At 40.1% G+C, this 17640-nt stretch overlaps 1 protein-coding gene across 4 annotated transcripts in view; it reads left to right on the plus strand.

Moving 5' to 3' along the window:
* The window catches only part of LOC122565247 (phospholipid-transporting ATPase ABCA1-like), a 173752-nt gene that overhangs the window by 44176 nt on the left and 111936 nt on the right, over positions 1-17640 (plus strand). For all 4 annotated transcript variants that reach the window (XM_043721016.1, XM_043721017.1, XM_043721019.1 and 1 more), the window contains exon 6: positions 16619-16740. In XM_043721016.1, coding sequence (XP_043576951.1) covers positions 16619-16740 — 122 coding nt within the window. The remainder of the gene's footprint in view (positions 1-16618; positions 16741-17640) is intronic.

Consider the following 17640-nt stretch of genomic DNA (forward strand, 5'->3'; position numbering starts at 1 on the left):
GCAGAGATGAGTTCGGTGGGGCAGGAGCAGGCGGAGACAATGGGTCGGCCGGGGCAGTCGGGTTTGTGGATTTTGGGCAGGAGGTAGAAGCGGGAGGTGCGGGGTTGTGGGACTATGAGGTTGGAGGCGGTGGATGGGACAATATTTGGAAAACTAATTGAAGATCAATTGGCAGCACAAACCTGTTCTGCGAATGGGTCACCTGACCCAAAATATTAACTGATTTCTCTTCACAGATACTCCCAGACCTACCGAGCTTTTCCAACAGCTTCTGTTTTTGGAAAAGAGTCAATGACTTCTCAATGCATGAAATACCAAACTTGTCAACCCCAGCAGCAGAGGTAGCATCTACACCACAAGATGTATTCAAGATGCAAGTGTGATAGGACTCAGCCAGAACTCATTTCCTCTGTCATTTCTTTTTCTTTTTTATTCTCTCTTCACATTTTAATTTATTACTTTTTGCCAATGCCACCCAATGACAGGAGGTAAAAGCCAGTGTGGACTCATGGCCTTGGTGAAGCCCAGCATTGTCTGGGTTGGAAGGATGATAACTCTGAACTCTCTTTCTCCTCTTTTCTTTTTCCTTGCTGAGAATTTGAGTAAGAATCTGTACCCAGGTACCTACGATGGCACCACAAGTGGCAACTTGTAAACCTTTCACTGTATCCATTTGAGTACATTTGACAAAGCTAATTCTAATTGATGTTCTGTCCACTCCTTGGACAAAAGTACCAACAGACTTAGTCATGTCCTTGTGACCAATTACCTCTCCAAATTTCCCATTGTTTGACTTGGTAACAATTATGCTTCTTGTTGATGTGAACACTTTTTTTAGTTTATTCAATATATTGAAATGAATAGTATCAGACCACATTTCACCAGCAAACCATTTAAAGATTTAAGTGGCAAATGATCTATATCAGTCATCCCACTATCCCTGTTCTAGTCCAGCAGAATATATGGTATGTACTATCAAATATTAAGTGCCAAGTATCAAAAGGCTTTTGTTGCATGAAAATATTGCAATGTTGACAGAATTATTCTCCCTAGTTTGGAAGGGCAATGTGACTGACATTGCCTAGCAACCAGTTGTCTAACCATCCTGAAATCCAGGATGGTTGTCTTCACATGGAGGGTGAATTGAAAGATGCACAGCAAATGAATAGATCAAGAACAACAAAAACTCTGAACTGGGTAGAGAGTGGGTTAGAAATCCAAATACCAATGCAAGCTTCTAAAATGTACAACCAGCCCAGATCATGCAAGGTCATAATAGATCGTGGTGCCATATTGTTTTGAGCTAATTTCTATTCCTTTGCCATGTATGGTCCACCACTGTGCCACCAGTGAGGAAGAACACTCCAATGATTGAGAGGCGATGCCAAGTGAAAGCAACCCACAACAGGGCAACAAAAAACAATACATCTGTTTCCAGACAGGTGGAAAATCAACAGATCAAAGGAGTCACAAGACTTGCAAAGAGGCCCTTTCAACTGTTAGTTTTCTAGTTTAAAGTTATGGAGAAGGATAAGTTTTGTATAAATGTTAAAGTTCTTAATTGAAGTAAGGCAAATTTTGATTGTATTAGACACTTGACTACAGTAGACCATTCAGAGGTGACTGGCAAGTGGGAAGCTTTCAGAAGTGAAATCATGAGTTCAGAGACAGTATGTTAATGTAAAGGGTAACGCTGGTAAGAGCAGGGATCTATGATGAATGAAGATATGAGGGTCTTGTCAAGAACAAGGTGTCATATAAATATTTAGGATCAACTAATGTCTTTCAGAGTATAAGGGGTGTAGGCATCTAAGTGGAAAATCAGGAGAGTAAAAAAGGGGATATGAAACCGCCTTGGTAGAAGGTTAAGAAGAATCCAAAGATTCTACACATAAAGAGAAACAAGGAGAGAACAGGGCTTCTTAAAGATCCACAAGGTCATCTGTGGGAAATCACAGGAGATGGGAGAGATAATAATTTGCATGCACTTTTTACTGTGGAGAAAGAAATGGAGGCTAGGGAACTCAGAAATAAATATTAATACCTTAAGCAGTTCACCTTACAGAAGAAGGGGTGCTGGAGGTCTTAAAATGTGTGATAAATCTCTGGGACTCTATCAAGTGTATTCGTGACATTGTGGGAAGCTCAAGAAGAAGTAGCAAGGTTCCTAGCAGAGATATTTGTATCCTCTTCTGCCATGGGTAATGTGCTGAAGGAAGAATGTGGCTAATGTTGTGCCTTTATTTAAACTGTAAGAAGCAGCCTGGGAACCATAGATCAGTAAGTCTCACATCTGTGGGTAAGTTGTTGGAAGGATTCTGAGAGAGGGTTTGTGCATTTGGAGAGGGAAGGACTAACTAGGGTTAGTCAGCATGGCTTTGTGTGCAAAATCATGTCTCAAACTTGATTGAGTTTTTTGAGGATGTAACTAAAAGGATTGAGGGCAGTGTTAGATTTTGTCTACATGGACTTTAGTAAAGCCTTTAACAAGGCTCCACATGGTACACTAATAATTAGTTAGATTAAATGGGATTCAGGGACAGCGTGCCAATTGGATACAAGTAGCTTGATGGTAAGAGACAGGGCGGTGGAGGCCTGTGACCAGTGATCACAAAGATCCGTGCTAGGTCCACTTTTGTCACTTATAGAAACTATTAAAATACAGTTTAGGAGATATGGTTTGTAACTTTGTGGATGATGCTAGAATTTGATGGTATAGTGGACAGTGAAGAAGGTTATCTTCGATTACAAAGAAATCTTGATTAATTGGGCCAATGGACTGAGGAGTGGCAGATGGAGTTTAATTTAGATGAGTGTGAGGTATGGCATTTTGTAAAACCAGCAAAGACAGGACTCGTACAATTAATGGTAGAGCCCTAGGTACTGTTATTGAACAGAGACCTAGGGGTTCAAGTGCACAATTCTTCAAAGGTTGCGTCACGGGTAGGTAAGGTGGTCAAGGTGTTTAGCACGCTTGCCTTCATTCCTCAGACTGTAGAGTATGGGAGTTGGAATGTCATGTTGAGGTTGTACAGGGCTTTGAGGCCACTTTTGGAGTACTGTGTACAGTTCTGGCTGCCCTGCTTTATTAAATTTGGAGGGTTCAGAAAAATTACCAGGATGTTGCTGTGAGTGGAGGGTTTGAGACATACAGATAGGTTGGATAAACTAGGATTTGTTTTCTCCGAAGTGTAAAGGTGGAGGGTAATGTTATGGAGGTCTATAAAATCATGAGATACATAGATAAGGTGAGTAGCAAAGGTCTTTTCCCTAATGGGGATGAATTCAAAACCAGGGGCATATTTTGAAGTTGAGGGGAGAAAGATTTAAAAGGGATCATAGGTGATCTTTTTCACATTCAGGATGTGGCATATATGGAATGATCTGCGAGAGGAAGTGGTCAATGCAGATACAGTTACAATATTCCAAAGACATTTGGACACATACATGAATAGTAAAGGTTTAAATGGATATGGGCCAAATGCAGGCAAGTGGGACTAGTTTAGTTTGGGGAATTTGGTCAGCGTGGTTGAGTTGGACTGAAGGATTTGTTTCCACCTTCTGACTCAATTGTTTCACCTACTTTTATAATTGTGCAACATGTGGCTATGTCTAGCCATGGCTCTGTTTGGGATATATTGTTTATCTCTGAAAAAACAGGATGTGGTGTCCCTTTTAAGGGACATGCTCAAGACATCACTCACCATATGTGACTTTGGGGTGTCAAGATCTCCCATCCATCATAATTGGGAATCGCTTGAAGCATGGCCATACCATTGAAAGCATGCTGCTCTGCTGCAACTTTGTTGAGCTACCTACTCCTTTTGAATGTATGTAATGGCTGTAATAAAATAGTGGACCTAGCACCAATCCTTGTAACACTCCACTGGTCACATGCCTCCAGTCTGAAAAACAACCTTCCTCCATTCTGTCTTCTACCTTTGAGCCAGTTCTGTATCCAAAGACTAGTTCTCCCTGTATTCCATGAGATCTAACCTTGCTCACCAGTCTCCCATGGGATGAAATGATTTTCATTTCTTGAAATTCAGATTGGAACACTTGATTGGAATTGAAGATCAATAATGCAGAGCCTAGATTTTGCTTGCTTGACCTTTTTTGCCTCATTTTTGAACTTCTCCTGGAGCGGTGATGTGACTTCCCAAGATAGTTTGCAGCATTGATGTCTGAGCTGAGACATACCAATCCACTTGTTCTCATCTTTGAATCTTTGCCCAGTTTACATTGCAACACACATACTTGCATGTTGTTCTGTTGTATTTTGTCAAAACACTCAATACTTCATAAAAGGAGTGCAGTCTCAGGGTAAGGTATTTTGTTGTATCACTTATTTGGCTACAATGCAGAGTGAACGAAGTCTTAAATTGGTCTGTAATAATTGCATAAAGTCACAGTTGCTGACCTAAATTGGCATGGATATTTTTGAATCTTGATACTTAATAGATTTGTTTTCACTGTTCCTTGTCCAGGTCTTTCTCTACATTATAACGATTTTGTTTTTATCTCTTTTTTTGTTTTGAGACTATAGGGTTTTGGGGCTATGGGGGATATAGGGGGTAATTGTCAAGATGTTCAGATGTTTTTACGGAGCTTGGATTGACAGGTTCAGGGTGGCATGGTGGCTCAGTGGTTAGCACTGCTGCCTCACAGCGCCAGGCACCTGGATTCAATTCTGGTCTCTGGCGACTGTGGAGTTTGCACATTCTCGCAGTGTCTACATGTTTTCCTCTGGGTGCTCCAGTTTCCTCCCACAATCCAAAAATGTGCAGGTTAGGTGAATTGGCCATGCTAAATTGCCCATAGTGTTAGGTGTATTAGTCAGGGATAAACGTAGGGTTGGGGAATGGGTCTGGGTGGGTTACTCTTCGGAGGGTCGGTGTGGACTTGTTGGGCTGAAGGGCCTGTTTCCATACTATAGCAAATCTAATCTAAAGACCTGAGAATTTTGGAGCATCCTGAATTAGATTCTCTGAATTCCATGCCTATATCTGTGATCCACCATGGAGATACAGGAAGGAGGAGCCTGCATTTATACCATGCATTTTATGACATTGAGGTGTCCCTGAAATATTTCACAGTCAATTAAGTACTTTAAATGTAGTCACGGTTGGACATGGGGAACCATAGCAGCCAATTTCTTAAATTTACCCTACATGGCAAACATATGATTTTGGTAAATTTGGTTTTGTGGATCAGTGGCCAAGAAATCTGGAGAACTTTGCATTTACTGCTCTTCAACTAGTGGCAATGGATATCTTACACTCACTTGACAATGCAGATTGGATTGACATTTAACAGCTCGTCTGTAAGATGACATCTAGTAGTACAGCACTTCCTCGCTATAGCAGAAGTAGATTGTTCGCCTGGATTGTGATTCCCTTTCTAAGGGGGCAATTAATTCCATAACTTTCTGACTGTTGGGTATAATTGTTTCTAATGAGTCATGGAGAAAGTGAGGACTGCAGATGCTGGAGATCAGAGCTGAAAATGTGTTGCTGGAAAAGCACAGCAGGTCAGGCAGCATCCAAGGAGCAGGAGAATCGACATTTCGGGCATGAGCCTGATTCTGAAGAAGGGCTCATACCCGAAACGTCGATTTTCCTGCTCTAATGAGTCATGGATGACCTTAAAGAGAGCTCCACAAATATTGCAAGAATTTCTTGGAAGTATCCTCAGCCCAAGCATTTTCAGCTGGTTCATCAGTTACCTTCATTTTATTTTTAAAAAATGACAACCATCAGTTCACCTTTATGTCATAAGGTCAAGAGACAGGTTGTTCATTGATTCATCATTAAGAACCATTCATATCTACTTCAACAATAAAGCCAGGCCATGAGCTCCTTTAACAGGAATTGCACTACATCCAGCCATAAGCTGATAAAAGCAGGAACTTCCTTTATTCATTTATGGGAATGTGGTCATTGCTGGCAGGTGAGCATTTATTGCCCTTCCCTGGTTGCCCTTGAGGTGATGGTGAGCTGTCTTGCATCGCTGCAATCCATTTACTATAGATTGACCCACAATGCCCTTAGGGAGGGAAATTCCAAGGCTTTGACCCAGCAATATATTTCCAAATCAGGATGGTGAGTGACTTGGAGAACTTGAAGGTGGTGATGTTCCCATATATCTGTTGACCTTGTCCTTTTCTATGGAATCGGTTGCGGGTTTGGAAAATGCTGTCTGAGGATCTTTGATAAATTCCTGCAGTGCATCTTGTCTGGAGTAACAGCAGCAATGTGTACTGAGCATCAGTTGTGGATATTTGTATTTAGTTTTTTTTTACTTAAATGTGAAATTATGCACTTTGTTGGAGGAACAGATGTCTGGTTAGGAAGCATAGATGTGCAATCAGTCATTGAAGGCTAATATGGAGGTGCAGCAAGTGTTAGGAAGACTAAGGGAACTTTGGTCTTTTATTGCAGAGGATTTGAGAATGAAACTATAAAGTTTTTGTTTCAATTCTTATAAAAGGTAGGATAGAGTGCACCTGGAGTACTCTGTAGTTCTGGTCGTCTTGCTTCAGGAAGAATATTTTTGTGATAGAGGAAATGCAATGCCAATTCATCAGACTTGTTCCTAGGGTGGTGGCATTGCTGGTTTTTCTGAAGAGATTGGACAAACTGGCCATGTAGTCTGAGTGAGGTGATATAGTTGAAAGCCAGACAATATCTAAATGGGAGAAACTGGTAATACTGTTAGGGTGCCTAGAATCAGCAGGCACAATTTCATAAATAAGCTGCCATTTAGCACTGAAACAAGAAGTTATTTTACTCCAGTGCTGAGAGTCTTTGGAAGTTTCTATCCCAGAGGGCTGTGGAAGCTCAGTTTTTGCATATGTTTTAGAGATTGATAAATTCTTTGGTTATCAATGGCACAAAGGGTTTTGGGTATAGTGAGGGGTCGGGGAAAATGTTGAAGTGATCAATCAACTATGATTTGTATTAAATGGTGAAATGCACACAACAGTCCAGTTGACTTTCTTGTTTCTGTTTAGCTAAGTGTGATAATTTGATCACTGCCTGACCCTATTATAGCCTCCTGATCGCCAAGAATTAGAGCAAATTCTGTATTCAAAGGAATAGGTGTAGTCATAATACTCCAGGAACTCAACATCTTTCAGGAATGAGCAGTTCGTTTAAGTAATGCCTCTGCCATTGGTCTGTATCCACTTCCCCATTGGCACACTGGTGATGGGTCCTATCTATTGGATGTACTACAATTGTAACCAGCATGCTGATATGAGCAAAAGAAGCATATTCAATGGGATCATCATCACTTTCATTTTAATCTCCCTGAAGTATTACCATTCATCACCGAGTCATTCTGTTGTCAGGGGTATCACTACTGGAAGGGAAGATTTGAAATCGGCAAAATGGCTGGAGAAACTCAGCAGGTCTGGCAGCATTTGCAGAGTTCCTTGAGTCTGGAGATGGGTCACTGGACCTGAAACATTAACTGTTTTCTTTCTGCAAATGCTACCAGCCTTGTTGAATTTCTCCAGCAATTTGTGTTTAAGTTGTTATCTCAAGCTGCCTAGTTCGTAAAACCTCACCAATTTTTTCCGATGCAGAAACAAACTGAACTAATAACATTTTGAAGATTGGATTTGTGGTGTTCTTGGGCAAATAGCTTGGATTACCACTGAACCACACTTCCTTTATTTACTAAATGACACCTGGGTGGCATTAAACCCATTAATGAAGCAGCTGTTTGTTTTGGCCGGTGGGTCTATGCAAGCTGTTTTTGGGCTTTTAATTTCTGGCATTCTCTGCACTACTGCCACTTTTAACAATACAATCAATTTTTGCCTTTACACCGGTCCTGGAACAATCCATAGGAGCCTGTACATCAGATTGCTTAGCACTGTGGATTTTAAGCAGTTAAGTTATCAAAAGTAGATCTCTGGCAGAATGACTGGTCAGTATGAATTATTTTAAGCTACCGAAGGGTAGGGAAGTGATAAGTCTGAGACCCTGTCCTAACTTTCTCTGAGACAATGATAGCTATTTCTAACTTGAAAATATTTATTACTGTGCATCAACTGAAGTGATGGGCTGAATTACCCATCAGCTTCAGAATCTTGGCAGCTGGATGAAAAAATGGATCCTCTCGTCCACTCTAACTGATTCAGGGATTTCACAGGTGGCTCAATATCTACTTAAAGAACTGTGCTGCTGCATTTGTTGCTGGGATTCCAATCACTGGCAGCTTGTGGTTTGATGCTGCCATGAACTAAACTTTAAGGAGAAGAGGCTCATCTCAAAAAGATGTATGGATAGCAATCGTGTATAGTAAATTGCAAGTTACAGTGGTAAGAAACTTCTTACTAAGACTAAGGTGACCTGATCTTCACTCCGTGAGATCCTTCGATATTCTGCTTGATCCTCACTCAAGCCTGAGTGAAGCTGAACGCAGCCTCCAACATTAACCCTTTCAGGACCATACCTTATGTAAGAATTGCCAGCCCAATCAGTGGGCTTCAGTCTGCAACCTCCATAACCGCACAGGGAGAGATGGGCCACAGCAAAATATCAAAGGGGGAGATCTCAAACCACTGGAGCTGTAGGAGTGACCTTCCACTATTAACTCCCCTATTTGTGGGCCTTCAAGGCACTTGAAATCCCTGGGTAGCAGAGCTTACTGTCCCTCTGACAGTAAGCTTCAACTTTGTGTTGGCAGTTCATCTGTAAACACCACAGAGGATGATGTTTAAACATCTTTCAGACTTCCTGTATCTCCACTTGTAAACTGGTTTCTTTACATTATCCTTTCATCCACCCAACTCAAAAGTTGAAAATCTTTCAGAATTGCAACAGTTTTCCAAGCTAGTATCAAACAAGCTTAGAATTTGGTAACTTGGATAAAGTTGCAACCTGTTTCTCTGTGATTAATTATTAGCCAATGGAAATAAGTTTCACATTAATCTGTATATTTTATAACATGGTGTTATGTTGCTTACATTTTCCCTTTGAAGCTTGAAACAATAAATTATCTTATTGGCTTGTGTAGTTTACATTTTTTTTGGAAAATAATGTTTCTGCTGTTGTAATGCATATTTGATCTGCTGGAGAAACTGCTGAGTCACTTACTGTTAAAGAATATGGAAGGGCATAATTACAAATTAAACACTGACAGTTATGCCATCAGCGGATATGCAAAGGATTTAACTCCCCCAGATCTCAGTCCCTGAATTCTGCAGAGCTGAGAATTTGCTCACCCACCTCCTGATGTGGTTTTTACACTGAGTACAGCCTTTTAAAGGTGCTGAATGTTCAAGTGTCCACACACCTTGACACTGTTATAAATGTACAACTAGTACAATACAAAGAGCATGCTATTTTCATCATTAGCTAACAAATATTTAAAACTATCCTGTTTGAACTTGCAAGTTAGCTGTTCTTAGGAATGAGCTAGTAAGAATGTTAAGTTTTTGCTGAACAGCTAAGACTGGAGTAATCTGCTTTACCTGAACAATTTCAGCCAAGTCTGTACGACTTGGAGGATGTTACTTGTAATGCTTTTAACATTAAAAGCTATAACTTGCATCAATAAATGTACAAAGGAGTACATTGACTTGCAGCTGATGAGAAAGAGAGTTACATTCAATTCTTGCAATTTCTTTTCACTTTTGATAACTGATACAAGTGTACAATGTTGTTTATTGGGCTAAGGAAGCAGTGCATTTTTTCATATGCTTTTATTATAATACATCTCAGGTACTTCACAGGATCATAATCAGTCAAAAATTGATGCTGCATCCCATAGAGATATTGGACTAGGTGAATAAAAGTTTGTTTGGAAGTAGGTTTTAGGGGGAATTCTTAAAGAGTAAGAAAGGGAGGTAAAAATAAAATGAGGTGTAGAGAGGGAATTTCTGAGCCTGGGTAGCTGAAGACACCAAGGCTGGAGACATTAAAATTGGTGATGTGCAAGTGGCCAGAGTTAGAGGAGTACAGAAATCTTTGAAGGTTGTAGGGCTAAAGGAAGTTAGAGATGGAGAGGAGAAAATTGACTTTTTAAAATTGTCCTGTCAGCAGAATATCCATAGAATCCCTTCTCTGTGAAAACAGACCATTTGGCCCAACATGTCCAAACTGACCCTCTGAAGAGCAATCCACCCAGAGCCATTCCCCTACCCTATTATCCTATATTTACCCCAATTAATGCACATAACCTACACATCCCTGAACACAGTGGGCAGTTTAGCATGGCCAATTCACCTAACCTGCACATTATTTCGATTGTGGGAGGAAACTGGAGGAAACCCATGCAGACACGTGCAGAATGTGCAAAGACCACACAGTCGCTTGAGGCAGGAATTGAGCCTGGGTCCCTGGTGCTGTGAGGCAGCAGTGCTAACCGCTGAGCTGCTGTTCTGCCCCTCCTTCAATACATAAGTTACAAACAGAAATTTTCACTGGCTCCATATTCAATGTAGTGATGGGTAAATGAAAAGAGGGCAAGTTGCAATGCAGGTAGAAATGTTGGAGCACGTGATACTTTGAGGACTCAAAACTAGCATTTTACATGTGAAATATGCGTATTCTGCACTGACTAAGAGGATCCGAATTCCCCCTCCTTGACCGGCATTAGAAGTTGGCATGAAATGAGTTTGTCGTCTCAGCTAGGTTTCCCAAACAGTGAATATAGGCACAAACTATAAACAGACTTGCTAGTTTTTAAGAACTAGGGTCAATCAGTCTCAGCAGCTGTTACCTGGAACTAAAATACTTGTGCCGTTTTTGGGTTCACCTCAGTTTGGTTCTGCTGCCATGGTTTTGCCTTTATTTTAAGATGAAAAGACAGGAGTTAAGCAAAATACAGCTCTCTCAAGTTTCAGTTACAATGAATAAAAATGCAACCTTTTGAGTGAGGCGTGAAGCCAAAGATGTTCTTTCTCCTGTTTGGGAGACCCGAAAAATTCCACGGTGCTACGCCTAACAAGAGTTTTCCTGGTGGCCTGACCAATGTCCCTCCTTCAGTACACAGTTACAAACAGAAGTTTTCATTGAATGTATGAGCTTGTTGTGCACATACGTTTGTGACAGAACTGGGGGAGTGTATGTCAATAACAATTAGATGTAAACCACATTTAACATCCTGAAGACTTGCTAGTTCTTCTTGTGGTTATTCCCGGCTATATTTGAACTGAGAGTTTGACAGTGACCAAAAGACAGTGAGATATTGGATGTGCTTGAGAGCCAGAGTTACATTTTCTGATATAACTCAATATAGCAAGAAAAGGTTGGTCAAGTTGAAGTGTAATAAGTGCCTTTACCTAATTACATTCAGCAACCCTGAATTATAAATTCCTGTCACTTTTCAAAAAAAAACATCTAGAGGTAGCTATCAACAAAATAAAGACAACTCTGTGGTTCTAGTAATTTCTGGGCCTGTTATGTCTGCAGACGCTCAATTGAGCTTCCCATAAAGCTCTCCTGTGTTTTGGTCTGCAGCCTGACTAACACATCTTTGAATGAACACGCCCAATGTATAGTTAACATTAAATATTGCAGTTTTACCTCTCAATTTAGCTGCAGAATATACAATCACTTCGAAATTGCTAGAAAATTAATGGTGAATTCAGGGCACAAGCTATCATTAGTGTCTTTTTTTAAATGAAACAATAATTTGCGGAATTGAAGAGATATGCCTTGAGTCACAAATAGCCATGAGTTTCTGGTCCATTTATGCTGCTCCTTGCATGTAGGCAACCTTGTTGTCGTCTTCCTCACAAATGTTTAGAAATTGTGGATTTGCATCAAAAATACAAATGAAAGTTGGTGCAAACATTTTAGGGTTACTAGGATTGCTATTTCTTATTTTGCTGAGCATCATGTCAATGATATAATTTATGGTCCTGATCTGAATGTTGGACGCTAAGAAAAAGATCTATTTATCAATTGGTATTTAGTGCAGTCAAGTGCCACAAAAATGCAATGAAGAGTGAGGATTAGCATCCAATTCATGGCATTTACTTCGAGTTTTGTGCTGTAGCAATTTTTGGGTCAGTGTGTTTTCCATATCATAATGACCGTGTCTTTATACATCACCTTTTTAAAAATTAATTTTTAAAAGGTGCATGTTGCTGGCTGAATCAATAATTGTCGCCATACTTACTGAATCTAAAGATGGTGCGTCACCTCTTTGAACCACTAAACACCATATACTGTCAGTACACTCAGTGCTTTCAGAAGGGAGTTTCAGGATTTTGACCCCAAGACAATGGATAAATACTGCTACAGTTCCAAGTCAGGACAATGTGTGGCCTGGGAATGCACTTGCAAGTGGTTGTCTTCACATCTATCTGTTACCACAGTTCCTAGGTGGTTCAGTTTGCAGATATGGAAGGTGCTGTCAGAGCAACCTTCAAGTTACTTCAGGGTATCTCTTGGATAGTATATGTTGCTGCCATTTTGCACTGGTGGTAGAAGAAATGCATGATTTAAGGTGATGTATTGGCTGCTGATCACACTCTGCTTTGTCCTGGATTGTTCAGGTTAATGAGTAGTGTTGTAGTTGAACTCTTCCTTGTGCATAGTGGAATAGGCCTCGGGGAGACAGGGAGTAATTGATCACTGTAGCCTTTCGAACCTCGGACCTGCACTTGCAGCCACAGTATGATACAGGTAGTTCACTTTTACCCCTATAATGCTGATAGTGGGACATTCAGCAATGGTAATGTTATTGTTGAGGGGAGATGGTTAGATTCTCTCTTGTGGGCCACTGGCTCGTACTTGTTCAGCATGATTATTACTTGTCAGCTCAAGCCTGAATGTTGTCCAGGTCCTATTGGATGCAAGTATGGATTGTTTCATTATTTGAAAAGTTGCAAGTAGTACTGAGCAGTGAAGGTCTCATTTCTGATATAATTAACAAGATGATGAGACATCCACTCATGGATTGTTTTGAAATGTAGATATCATACGCTTATTGTCACATTCCAGTCAAGCTAAAGTATAAGCAAACAACAAACCAGGGCAGGTAACTTTTCATAGAAGTTCCTGACTTGGAGATAGAAGTTAGTAATTGGATTACAATGTATCGCGTCACAGTGAACAATTAAAATTTGAATTACCATAGACCTAGCTTATAAACAGCTCATTTTTGAGGCACCAAGATGCATATTTAATCCTTTTATGTGGCCTACAAACCTTCCACCCCTATTTCTTCAGCTAATAAGTGCATGATCAGTGCTGTTAAAAGTCTACCTTAATTTCTCAGCTCAGAAATACACGTTTACCATTATATTTGACTGGTAAATTGGCACATAGGATCAAATGGGTGATATGACTGTGTGGCCAAGAGGGTATTTAAAACATGCCCACATCGATCAAACAACATGTGGTAACTAATAGACAGATGTGTGTCCAGTTGCAAACAGACCAAAATACAAAATTCACTTCAAAGTCATCAGAATGGTTGTGTCATCACCAAAAGTGCAGTGCATATACACTCAAGTGGACTACATCAAACAGGGATAAAGACTGCAGAACAACAGCTGGTTGGTGCCACTACTTTACACAGCAATGTCTACATTGCAATCGTAGACCAAGACCACTTGGGCTACTAAAAGACCATGATGCTAAAATTATCAGATTCTAGTAATTCATAATGGGCACTTATGTTTTTGCCTGATTATGTCACCTCCACAATAAACATGGAACACCTACAAATTATGATCGAACCAGCAACCAGATGTTCAGATCATTTCAGTGAATGGTGAATTTGATGATTTAGTTGTGGAGAATGATTGAGACTGAAATACCAAATCTGGGGTATAGAGTGTGATCCTTATGATGATGCCTTTGTCAAAGTGGCTGAGGATAAGTTCAAATACTTAATCATTTTTAGTACCTAGTCCATTTTTGATTTATGCGATTTATAGGACATGTTTAATCAGCACGGTACAGATATGATTGCGATTTCAACTATCCTCCCAGAATCAATTTATTCATTAAAATATTGTATATTGATTTAATTTGATTAACGTTTTTTTTTAATCACATTTCAAAATACTGACCACATCCACCAGCACCAGTGGTTCATATTCTATATTCGCTGTGCAAATCAAGGATTTTTCAAAGGTCGACTTGTATGCTGTAGTCAATGGTAATCCAAATATATAACTTCTAAAAGTTATAGAGTCATAAACTCATACAGCATGGAAACAGACCCTTCAATCTAACTCATCTGCGCTGACCAGACATCCCAATCTGACTGAGTCCCATTTGCCAGCATTTGGCCTATATCCCTCTTCCTATTTGTATGCTCATCAAAATGTCTTTTAAATGCTGTGATTGTAGCTGCCTCCAGCACTCCCTCTGGAAGCTCATTCTGTACACGTACCACCCCCTGTGAAAAACTGTTGCTTGGGTCACTTTTTAAATCTTTCGTCTCTCCCCTTTTGGACTCCCCCACCCTCAGAAAAAGACTTTGGGTATTCATCCTATCCATGTGCCTTATAATTTTATAGACAAAAGTTGATTAAATTGGATTGATCCTGAGCTAAGCAGCAGCATAATGCCCCATTTTGTATAATGAAAACATTCTCTGACTTGAAATGAACAGCATCAAGAAAGATCTACTGGTCCTTACTCAGACTGGTCCATAAGTAATCCAGTCGTTCGCCAATTGTGCTGGATTTTATGCTCACCATCTATTGCACGTGAAGATAGGTGAACAGTGAGTAGCCCTCTTGATGACTCTCCACCTGCTCTAAATCTTCCAGCTCTTCCTTGTATTAAAATCTTTGACAAGTAGCCCATGCCACATGGCTGCCACATCATTCATTCCATTCACCGCCCATGCCCTTTACAATCCTAATACCAATTTAATGTGAACCTTGCTCCTAAATTTGTCCCTTGCATCTACCTTGTCAATTCATGTTGTATTCATGATGGAGAGACTGCAGGATCTATGCTGAAATGAGATAAAATAAAGTTATTACATGTAAAAGAAAACTTATAAAAACCTATTTATTACAATTAGTTGTCTCTAATCCTTCAGAAGATCAAGGATTAAAAATCATAGTCCCACTTCAAAGTTTATAATCACTGAGCTATCAATCAAACTGTGACCTGAGGGGCACTCCACTGTGATAATGGATTTTTGTGAAAGCAATCTTATAATTATAGCATTCAGGCTTCAGTCAATGGACAAAATGAAATAAAGCGGTTCATTTTGACAATTTTGGTTAGTTTGTGCACTTTTGCCCCTAGGTTTAACAAGCCAGTAGGTCACCTGGTCTCCTCAAGGTATTCTGGAACCACATCCAAAAGGACAAGTCACCTCTCCTACCTTCTATTAAACTTTGCAAGATTTAGTCCTGTCCTATGAGGTTTAATCTGCAAACATCACATTTTTCGCTTCTGGCTAATAAAAGATCAGGCGTGGCTGAAGGCAGCTGTAATACATGGGTAGCTGCTTCAGTCAACTACAGATATACAGAACCTGCCTCTGTTTCTCGCCACCCCAACCAATTGCACATATAATAAGTTCCATGTTTTGGTGCAGGAATTCCTCATTCAGGCCCTCCAGAGCAGTTTTGCAGCAATGGAAATCAGATCTAGCCATTATTGACTCTGCGAAAAGACTGGAAGAAAATGGAATATGGAGCAGATTATGATTTCCTATAATAAAACACATTGAAATTTAGCTTTTCTCACATCCAGATTAAACATTGGCTACGTATTCATTTAGGGAGAAAGTGAGGTCTGCAGATGCTGGAGATTAGAGCTGAAAATGTGTTGCCGGAAAAGCGCAGCAGGTTAGGCAGCATCCAAGGAACAGGAGAATCGACGTTTCGGGCATAAGCCCTCCTTCAGCCCGTATTCATTTAAACAGCTTGCTGTATAATTGTACATTAATTCTAGCGTTGGAATGTGGAGCTTGAAAGTAGGTTTGGTAGCTCTGATATTTCATATACTGAAAGAATTTTCATGAATTCAAATAGATGTTTTTTCCTGAAATCGTCCCTCACTTGTGTTTTCCTGTGTTCCAAGGACAGAAGCTGAAATGACTACACAGGTATTGACTGTGTAACATCAAAGTCAAGATTAGAGTGGTGCTGGAAAAGCACAGCAGGTCAGGCAGCATCCGAGGAGCAGGAAGTGTAACATCAAATTTGGATTTGAAAAGTAGATGTCTGTAGGTGCAAGGAAACAATCGTGAAAGGTGAAGTCCTGGGAAAGGATCAGGTAGAGTGGGAGTTTTTTTTTAGTAATGGCAATGGTGGGAGGAGAAAAAGCAAGGAGGATTGAACAATTGGGACTTAAATGCAAGAGAGTAAAATTCAGAGAAGTAATCCCTGTGGATGTTTTGATAAAATAAAGATGAGAAAGAGTGGAGATCAAAGAGGAATCATCTCTCAGATCCATCTCCTTGTTTTGTTGGTGTTTCCAAAATCAGCCCAGAAATGCAATCTTTAAAACGGACAGATTTTACAATCTTTAATCAGAAATGACTAAATTTAATGCTATTTTTGGTTTTCTCTCCCTGAGCTTTTTAATGTAAAAATTTGTAATCCAGAAGAAATTATTTTGAAGTTTGATGTGCAAGTGCAATCAATGCAAAGATTTACTTTTTTATTCTTTTTTAGGTTTACCAATCAAAGAATACCTGCAGAAGAATCAGACCCTATCTGAGTTTTTCCTGAACAATGCATCACTTCCCACAGAGGTGGTCAACGATTTGATGGCAGCAAAAATAAATCTCAATCAGGTAATCAGCTTTAAAATGTAGTTATATGTAAGGTTCTTACAGGGGAGCTGTATCAAGTTGCTGCTGGGTATCATGTGATGCAATAATCAAAACAGCGTTCACAGTGATAGTTCTAATGACCATTGTGTAGGCACATTGAAAAAATCCAATGCCCTGTCTTATTATGAGCAAGTATTGGCAGTGGTACTTTTGTGACAAAGAGAACAAAGCAACCAAGGTTTCTACTGATTGCTACGTATAAAGTCCTGTTTACAAACTAGTCATGCAGGATTGAATAGTGCACCAGCCTCCCTAATCTGGTGCCATATAGAAAGAATAACCTCTTCCTGAGCACGATAACTACAAGAGGGTTAGGATTATCTATATAATTCTACCTGGGTGGATTTTCATAGCCCTGAGATGCTCCGAAGGTTCTGCCTTCCACTATAACTTTGGTAGGAGAACAGCGGAATTCCAAGAAAAATGACAAAACAAACACAGGAGTTTGCATGAACCCTTGTCGAAATTCAGGATCCATATCTTTAAGGCAAAGCTGAGGGAAACAAAAAAAGTATCATTCAAAAAAGTGATAACATGAAATACTGGAGTGGAAAGGGTCAGTGATCATTGCCTGTGCCTGCTTTTGAGTTCGCAGTGTACATGCTCACTTTCTGTACTATACAGTGGAACCTCGATTTATCCTAACGAGATGGGCGGGCACTATTTCCCTCGGATAATTGATTATTCGGAAAATTGATTAAATGCCTTTCCTCTGGGGCTTGGAATTTTAAAGTCTGCTCCCTGTTCAGGAGACTAGCAGCAGCACACATTGCGTGACACCCCAGCCCCAACAGCTCCCCCTCCCCCACCATCCACCACTGTATCCCAAACCGGTCCAACACCGCCCCCAGCACAAAGCGC

Source organism: Chiloscyllium plagiosum, chromosome 31 (genome assembly GCF_004010195.1).
Source record: "Chiloscyllium plagiosum isolate BGI_BamShark_2017 chromosome 31, ASM401019v2, whole genome shotgun sequence".
NCBI lineage: Eukaryota > Metazoa > Chordata > Chondrichthyes > Orectolobiformes > Hemiscylliidae > Chiloscyllium > Chiloscyllium plagiosum.